We start from the raw sequence: 9,891 nt of genomic DNA, 5'->3' as shown, positions 1-9,891 counted from the left end.
AATAAAACAAGGAAGGAGGCAAATAAAATTGGTAATACGGTTCTGCAATATTAAATACAATGGTGGGTCAGTCAGAATGGATCCGTTTATACTGCAATAAAAAAAACAGCCCTAACATCTTGGTGGCTGCATGAAAATAAAGAAATAAGCCAGTGTTTATTTCCTGATCACCTTGTGCTTCTGGCAGGGGTACTGAAGCTCTACTTATCCTAATCCCTTTGAGACCAAGGATGATGGAGCACTGTGTTGCCTATAATGGTAGTTTATTTCTCTTCATCTGTTTATATTTGTAGTTACAGAAGAACTTAGTAAAACTCCTGGTTGATGTATAAAGCATCTGCAACTTTGTGAGTTTGTGATCCATGATGATGAACTTAGATACACAGTTCGGAAATAATTATACATTGTTTTTCCTGTGAATTTACAATGGGATTTTAAATCTTCCAGTTGGCATGAAGAAGGGACTTGAACTACAGATATAATCCTACCCTCAATAGTTAATATAGTTGATAACACTATATAATGTACCTCAAGCTATCACTGGCTGATACAGAGTGGCAGTGACAAATAGAGTCCAAATATAGAATGTATGAGGGAAAAAAGAAGATTCTAGATTGACCCTGGGCTCAAGTTCCGATTATGGTATTTATGTTCTGCATGGTTCTATCTTTCTGATATTCAGACACATTTTTACAAAGAGTGAGAGTTTTCTTAATAAGTATGAAATATGGAAATATGCTTTACAAACTGGAAAAAATGAAACTGCTTAAAAATGTATAATTTCCTCATGACAAAGATGGGTCTTGAATTTTGATAGCTGCACCACCTAAATGACAATCACATTTGATTCCCATGTGTATGTATGTTGAGTGGAAAATTACAATGTAATTGACAAGAACATATGGGAAAAAAACAACAAAAATGGTGGATTTTGAGAGGATCTTGAAGAAAGTAGGAGCTCCAGGGAAGAGTGTAGGACATAGGAATAACAAGGAAAATTGAAAATTGCTCTTTAGTTTCCCAATTCTGTTATTTTTATGCTAGTTCAAAAGTGCAAAAGAATGTAAAAACAGGAACTGATCTCCATTTCCTAACTTGAAGAAACAAATGATTTAACTTTCCTACAATATTTAACAAATAATCTACATTCCCATGAATTTAAACCCTGTTATCTTTGTCTTTTTTTTTTTTTTTATATCTTTGTCTTAGAATGGTGAAAGTAGTTGGTGACTTCAAAGTCCGGTTTGATAAAATATAATACTGAAATTTGTTAAAGGTGATAATGGAGTTAATTTGGAGATATTATAGATAGAAGATGTTTTAGATTTCATTGGACTTCCAAGTTTCCAGACAACTTCTGTTGTGATGTTAATACTACTACCAATATTAATACTAACATGTTGGTGTTCTGCTACTTAGGACTTGTGATGATCTACTGTGCCCAAAAGTGGAGTGGAAGCTTTAGTGAATTCCTTAATTTACATCCACATTGTGTTATGTATTCCATGTTCAATACTTTATTTAGTCTTTTTAACCATTCTGTGAGGAGAGGCTTATTAATACTCAGTTACAGAGGGACAAATATCACTTAAAGAGTTTAAATTCACAACATTTTTTTCAGTTCCTAAGAGATATACAGAAACCCTGGTGGCGTAGTGGTCAAGTGCTACAGCTGCCAACCAAAGGGTTGGCAGTTTGAATCCACCAGGCACTCCTTGGAAACTCTATGGGGCAGTTCTACTCTGTCCTATAGGGTTGCTATGAGTCAGGATCGACTCGATGGCACTGGGTTAAGAGATACACCATCCAAGCCTGTTTGATATTTGATCCTATACTTCTACCTACAAATATACTATCTAAGACTTGCTATTATGATTCCAGAAAAGTTCAGTCCTACTTTTGGAGCAATAGCTCAAAACACAAGTCTTATTTAAAAAGGTTAGGAAAACCATGTATATATGAAAGATTTAAAAAACAATGATAGCCATTTTTTTCTCCCAGGTGAAAACTATAAGCTGAACCATGCACTCAAGGAATCACACTTCAGAGAATGAAACCTCAAGCACCTATTTCATCCTTATGGGGCTCTTTGATCAAAGTGAATATGCAGTTTTCCTGTACACCTTAACCTTTGTCTTTTTCTTAATGGCTTTAACTGGGAACACCCTTCTCATCCTCCTGATCCACAGGGAGCCCCGTCTCCACACACCCATGTACTTCTTCATCAGCCAGCTCTCTCTCATAGACCTCATGTACATATGTGCGACAGTCCCCAAGATGCTCTTGGACCAGGTTACTGGAGATAATACAATTTCCCACTTAGGTTGTGGGGTCCAGATGTTCTCCTATCTCACCCTCGCTGGAGCTGAGGTTTTCCTCCTAAGTGCCATGGCCTATGACCGATATGCTGCCATTTGCAGACCTCTCCATTACCCACTGCTCATGAACCAGAGAATCTGCCATCTCTTCATGTCTGGATGCTGGTTCCTGGGCATGTTTGATGGTTTGTTGCTCACCCCAATGACCATGAGGTTACCTTTTTGTCAGTTCAGAAGAATCATGAACTTTTTCTGTGAGGCCCCTGCCCTGCTGAAACTCTCCTGCTCTGATATCTCCCTCTATGAAATGTTCATGTACCTGTGCTGTGTCCTCATGCTCCTCATCCCCACCATGGTTATATCTAGCTCATATGCTCTAATCCTGTGCCTCATCCACAGCATAAATTCAGCAGAAGGCTGCAGAAAGGCCTTTGCCACCTGCTCCTCCCACATAGTGGTAGTGCTGCTCTTTTTTGGTGTTAGCATATATACCTATATGCTCCCCAGATCCTACCACACAGGTGAGCAGGACATGACAGTGTCTGCTTTTTACACCATACTCACTCCTGTGCTGAACCCCCTCATTTACAGCTTCCAGAACAAAGATGTCACAGGCGCCCTGAGGAATTTGATAAGATCAAGGATGAGATTAAGAAAAGTTTTAAATGTGAAAACCTAGGAATATCCATCTCCTGCTTCCCCTTCCTTCTTTACTCCCACCCCCTTCTGTCATTTAGTTCTTTTCTCTGGTTCTTGGGTCCCAATATAAAATCCCATAAGATCTTTCCTTCCCCTCATTCAGGAGGTACATCTCTTTTACACTGCTTACTCATCCTGAGTAATCTATTTATATTTAAGTTCCTTACAGTCCATCGATTGTGATGCAATAGATGATGTAAGGAAAACCATAGCAAGTACCTTGTATATTATCACTTGACCAACCTCATCGAACATTTTAGTTTGAGATTTGGGGAATCAATGCTTTAACCCTAAAATTGGATCACTGTAAACCATACGGGACAGTTCTAATCTGTCCTATAGGGTCACTATGAGTTGGAATTGACTCAACGGCAATGTTTTTTGCTTTTTGGTTTTAAAGAGTCCTGGAGGGAAGTTGGCTATTCCTTAGATTTGCAGATTCCCTTAAGTCATAGTTCACTTGTGCCAGCCACTGCATGGAATGCTACAGTTGCATCTTCACTAAGTGTATCTACACACACTTTTTCCCAGTGTTGAAAGTTAGTTTCATAGATAAATACTAAATTTTTTCATAGTATTTGGCCATCAAAAATACTCAGATGAATACCAATCCACATTAAAGTTAGATAGAGTTAAAAAGTTCCCTTAAATTTGCAGATTTTAAGGGCACAAATAGAAGGGTTTGCATCTTTACTATTATTTAGTCTTTAACTAAAATACAAAGGCCCTGGGAACAAGTGAAGATTTAGGAAATCTTAATCTCAGTCTTCTACTTCTGGAACCGAGAAAACCAACAAAATGGTTTTAGATGTCACCAAGCTTTATTTCTTCTAATATATATCACGTTCAAATCTAACAGTAGCACCAAATTATTATTAAATTCATGAGCCAAATTATTAATGATTGTAGTGTTTCTGGCATGCAGTAAATAAGAAAAAAAAATCACTTAAATGGAAAAGTCCCAAAATTATTGTTACCACCACTTGACACAGAATCCTCAACTACTATCAAGAAATAGAACCCAGTTGTTTCTATGACTGATACATTTTTAATTTGCAGACAAGTACTTTTCTATCATCTAAGATGAATACTTTGGTTTCTAAACTGATTCCCGCAGTAGGTGAAAGGAATTTGTCTGAATTTCAAAGTTAAGCAAAAAGTAACATCTGCGAATAGAAAAACAATAGAAATAATCAACAAAACCAAAAGATGGTTCTTTGAAAGGATCAACAAAATCAGCAAACTATTGGCAAAATTGACAAAATAACAGAAGAGGATGGAAAAATCCAAATAAGAAATGAAATTGGGAGTACAACAGAACCAACGGAAATAAAAGATATTATAACAGAGTCCTATGAAAAGCTATACTACAAAAAATTTGAAAACCTAGAGGAAATGGACAAATATCTAGACATACTACCTATCTAAACTAACACAAACTGAAGTAGAAAATCTGAACAGGCTCATAAAAAGAGAAGAGACTGAAAAGGCATTTAAAAAAAACAAAAAACACAATAAAAAAAGTTCTTGGTCCAAATGACTTCAAGGAGATTTTTTATCAAACATTCAGAGAAAAACTTACTCCAATACTACCCAAACTATTTCAGAACCTAGAAAAGAAAGAGATACTTCCAAATTCATTCGGTGCAGCCAGCATGACCCTGATACCAAAACCAGGCAAAGTAACACACAAAAAAGAAAATTACAAACCGTTATCTCTCAACAATATAGATGCAAAAATTCTCAACAAAATGTAACCAATAGAGGGGCGGGGCCAAGATGGCGGACTAGGTGGACGCTACCGCGGATCCCTCTTGCAACAAAGACTCAGAAAAACAAGTGAATCGATCACATACATAACAATCTACGAACTCTGAACAACAAACACAGATTTAGAGACGGAGAACGAACAAATACGGGGAGGCAGCGATTGTTTTCAGAGCCTGGAGCTGGCGTACCAGTCAGCGGATTTTCTGGAAAAACTAGTTTCCCAGTGATGGCTCGGAGACAGCAGTCCATATCAAACCACATAAAGAAGCAGACCATGACAGCTTCTCCAACCCCCCAAACAAAAGAATCAAAATCTTTCCCAAACGAAGATACAATCCTGGAATTATCAGATACAGAATATAAAAAACTAATTTACAGAATGCTTAAAGACATCACAAATGAAATAAGGCAGACTGCAGAAAAAGCCAAGGAACACACTGATAAAACTGTTGAAGAACTCAAAAAGATTATTCAAGAACATAGTGGAAAAATTAATAAGTTGCAAGAATCCATAGAGAGACAGCATGTAGAAATCCAAAAGATTAACAATAAAATTACAGAATTAGACAACGCAATAGGAAGTCAGAGGAGCAGACTCGAGCAATTAGAATGTAGACTGGGACTTCTGGAGGACCAGGGAATCAACATCAACATAGCTGAAAAAAAATCAGATAAAAGAATTAAAAAAAATGAAGAAACCCTAAGAATCATGTGGGACTCTATCAAGAAGGATAACTTGCGAGTGATTGGAGTCCCAGAACAGGGAGGGGGGACAGAAAACACAGAGAAAATAGTTGAAGAACTCCTGACACAAAACTTCCCTGACATCATGAAAGATGAAAGGATATCTATCCAGGATGCTCATCGAACCCCATTTAAGATTGATCCAAAAAGAAAAACACCAAGACATATTATCATCAAACTTGCCAAAACCAAAGATAAACAGAAAATTTTAAAAGCAGCCAGGGAGAAAAGAAAGGTTTCCTTCAAGGGAGAATCAATAAGAATAAGTTCAGACTACTCAGCAGAAACTATGCAGGCAAGAAGGGAATGGGACGACATATACAGAGCACTGAAGGAGAAAAACTGCCAGCCAAGAATCATATATCCAGCAAAACTCTCTCGGAAATATGAAGGCGAAATTAAGATATTTACAGATGAAAACAAGTTTAGAGAATTTGCAAAAACCAAACCAAAGCTACAAGAAATGCTAAAGGAGATTGTTTGGTCAGAAAACCAATAATATCAGGTACAAGCACAATACAAGGTCACAAAACAGAACGTCCTGATATCAACTCAAATAGGGAAATCACAAAAACAAACAAATTAAGATTAATTTTAAAAAATAAATAAATAAAATACACATAACAGGGAATCACTGAAGTCAATAGGTAAAAGATCACAATAATCAAAAAGAGGGAATAAATACAGGAGGCATTAAACTGCCAGATGGAGAGTGATACAAGGCGATATAGAACGATACAAGTTAGGTTCTTACTTAGAAAAATAGGGGTAAATAATAAGGTAACCACAAAAAGGAATATCAACTCCATAACTCAGGAAAAAAGCCAAGAAAAATGTAACGACTCAACTAACATAAAGTCAAACACTATGAAAATGAGGCCCTCACAATTTACTAAGAAAAACTTCTCAGCACAAAAAGTATGTGGAAAAATGAAATGGCCAACAACACACATGAAAAGGCATCAAAATGACAGCACTAAAAACTTATTTATCTTTAATTACGCTGAATGTAAATGGACTAAATGCACCAATAAAGAGACAGAGAGTCATGGACTGGATAAAGAAACACGATCCATCTATATGCTGCCTACAAGAGACACACCTTAGACTTAGAGACACAAACAAACAAAAACTCAAAGGATGGAAAAAAATATATCAAGCAAACAATAAGCAAAAAAGAAGAGGAGTAGCAATATTAATTTCCGACAAAATAGACTTTAGACTTAAATCCACCACAAAGGATAAAGAAGGACGCTATATAATGTTAAAAGGGACAATTGATCAGGAAGACATAACCATATTAAATATTTATGCACCCAATGACAGGGCTGCAAGATACATAAATCAAATTTTAACAGAATTGAAAAGTGAGATAGACACCTCCACAGTTATAGTAGGAGACTTCAACACACCACTTTCGGAGAAGGACGGGACATCCAGTAAGAAGCTCAACAGAGACATGGAAGAACTACTTACAACAATTAACCAACTTGACCTCATTGACTTATACAGAACTCTCCACCCAACTGCTGCAAAATATACTTTTTTTTTCTAGTGCACATGAATAGACCACATATTAGGTCATAAAACAAACTTCTGCAGAGTCCAAACCATCGAAATATTACAAAGCATCTTCTCAGACCACAAGGCAATGAAACTAGAAATCAATAACAGAAAAACTAGGGAAAAGAAATTAAATACTTGGAAAATGAACAATACCCTCCTGAAAAAAGACTGGGTTATAGAAGACATCAAGGAGGGAATAAGGAAATTCATAGAAAGCAACGAGAATGAAAATACTTCCTATCAAAACCTCTGGGACACAGCAAAAGCAGTGCTCAGAGGCCAATTTATATCGGTAAATGCACACATACAAAAAGAAGAAAGAGCCAAAATCAGAGAACTGTCCCGACAACTTGAACAAATAGAAAGTGAGCAACAAAAGAACCCATCAGCCACCAGAAGAAAACAAATAATAAAAATTAGAGCTGAACTAAATGAATTAGAGAACAGAAAAACAATTGAAAGAATTAACAAAGCCAAAAGCTGGTTCTTTGAAAAAATTAACAAAATTGATAAAGCATTGGCTAGACTGACTAAAGAAATACAGGAAAGGAAACAAATAACCCGAATAAGAAATGAGAAGGACCACATCACATCGGAACCAAATGAAATTAAAAGAATCATTTCAGATTACTAAGAAAAATTGTACTCTAACAAATTTGAAAACCTAGAAGAAATGGATGAATTCTTGGAAAAACACTACCTACCTAAACTAACACATTCAGAAGTAGAACAACTAAATAGACCCATAACAAAAAAAGAGATTGAAACGGTAATCAAAAAACTCCCAACAAAAAAAAGCCCTGGCCCGGACGGCTTCACTGCAGAGTTCTACCAAACTTTCAGAGAAGAGTTAACACCACTACTACTGAAGGTATTTCAAAGCATAGAAAAAGATGGAATACTACCCAACTCATTCTATGAAGCCACCATCTCCCTGATACCAAAACCAGGTAAAGACATTACAAAAAAAGAAAATTATAGACCTATATCCCTCATGAACGTAGATGCAAAAATCCTCAACAAAATTCTAGCCAATAGAATCCAAAAAAATAATTCACCATGATCAAGTGGGATTTATACCAGGTATGCAAGGCTGGTTTAATATCAGAAAAACCATTAATGTAATCCATCACATAAATAAAACAAAAGATAAAAACCACATGATCTTATCAATTGATGCAGAAAAGGCATTTGACAAAGTTCAACACCCATTTATGATAAAAACTCTTACCAAAATAGGAATTGAAGGAAAATTCCTCAACATAATAAAGGGCATCTATGCAATAAAACAGCCAATATCACTCTAAATGGAGAGAACCTGAAAGCAATTCCCTTGAGAACGGGAACCAGACAAGGATGCCCTTTATCATCGCTCTTATTCAACATCGTACTTGAAGTCCTAGCCAGGGCAATTAGGCTAGACAAAGAAATAAAGGGTATCCGGATTGGCAAGGAGAAAGTAAAGTTATCACTATTTGCAGATGACATGATCTTATACACAGAAAACCCTAAGGAATCCTCCAGAAAACTACTGAAACTAATAGAAGAGTTTGGCAGAGTCTCAGGTTATAAAATAAACATACAAAAATCACTTGGATTCCTCTACATCAACAAAAAGAACACCGAAGAGGAAATAACCAAATCAATACCATTCACAGTAGCCCCCAAGAAGATAAAATACTTAGGAATAAATCTTACCAAGGATGTAAAAGACCTATACAAAGAAAACTACAAAGCTCTACTACAAGAAATTCAAAAGGACATACTTAAGTGGAAAAACATACCTTGCTCATGGATAGGAAGACTTAACATAGTAAAAATGTCTATTCTACCAAAAGGCGTCTACACATATAACACACTTCCGATCCAAATTCCAATGTCATATTTTAAGGGGATAGAGAAACAAATCACCAATTTCATATGGAAGGGAAAGAAGCCCCAGATAAGTAAAGCATTACTGAAAAAGAAGAAGAAAGTGGGAGACCTCACTCTACCTGATTTCAGAACCTACTATACAGCCACAGTAGTCAAAACAGCCTGGTACTGGTACAATAACAGGCACATAGACTAATGGAACAGAATTGAGAACCCCGATATAAATCCATTCATGTATGAGCAGCTGATATTTGACAAAGGACCAGTGTCAGTTAATTGGGGAAAAGATAGTCTTTTTAACAAATGGTGCTGGCATAACTGGATATCCATTTGCAAAAAAAATGAAACAGGAACCATACCTCACACCATGCACAAAAACTAACGCCAAGTGGATCAAAGACCTAAACATAAAGACTAAAACGAGAAAGATCATGGAAGAAAAAATAGGGACAACCATAGGAGCCCTAATACAAGGCATAAACAGAATACAAAACATTACCAAAAATGATGAAGAGAAACCAGATAACTGGGAGCTCCTAAAAATCAAACACCTATGCTCATCTAAAGACTTCACCAAAAGAGTAAAAAGACCACCTACAGACTGGGAAAGAATATTCAGCTATGACATCTCAGACCAGCGCCTGATCTCTAAAATCTACATGATTCTGTCAAAACTCAACCACAAAAAGACAAACAACCCAATCAAGAAGTGGGCAAAGGATATGAACACACATTTCACTAAAGAAGATGTTCAGGCAGCCAACAGATACATGAGAAAATGCTCTCGATCATTAGCCATTAGAGAAATGCAAATTAAAACTATGATGAGATTCCATCTCACACCAACTTAAAAAAAAAAAAATACACCAACTAGGCTGGCATTAATCCAAAAAACACAAAATAATTAATGTTGGAGAGG

General features: G+C 36.3%; 1 protein-coding gene across 1 annotated transcript; it reads left to right on the top strand.

Moving 5' to 3' along the window:
• The first annotated feature begins 2,022 nt into the window (after positions 1 to 2,022).
• LOC126067696 (olfactory receptor 2T3-like) lies at positions 2,023 to 2,997 on the top strand. Its single transcript, XM_049869823.1, has one exon. The coding sequence runs from the start codon at positions 2,023 to 2,025 to the stop codon at positions 2,995 to 2,997; it is 975 nt and encodes a 324-aa protein (XP_049725780.1).
• Positions 2,998 to 9,891: the final 6,894 nt, after the last annotated feature.

The sequence above is a fragment of the Elephas maximus genome, chromosome 2 (genome assembly GCF_024166365.1).
Source record: "Elephas maximus indicus isolate mEleMax1 chromosome 2, mEleMax1 primary haplotype, whole genome shotgun sequence".
Lineage (NCBI taxonomy): Eukaryota > Metazoa > Chordata > Mammalia > Proboscidea > Elephantidae > Elephas > Elephas maximus.
This window is presented reverse-complemented; position numbering and strand designations above follow the sequence as displayed.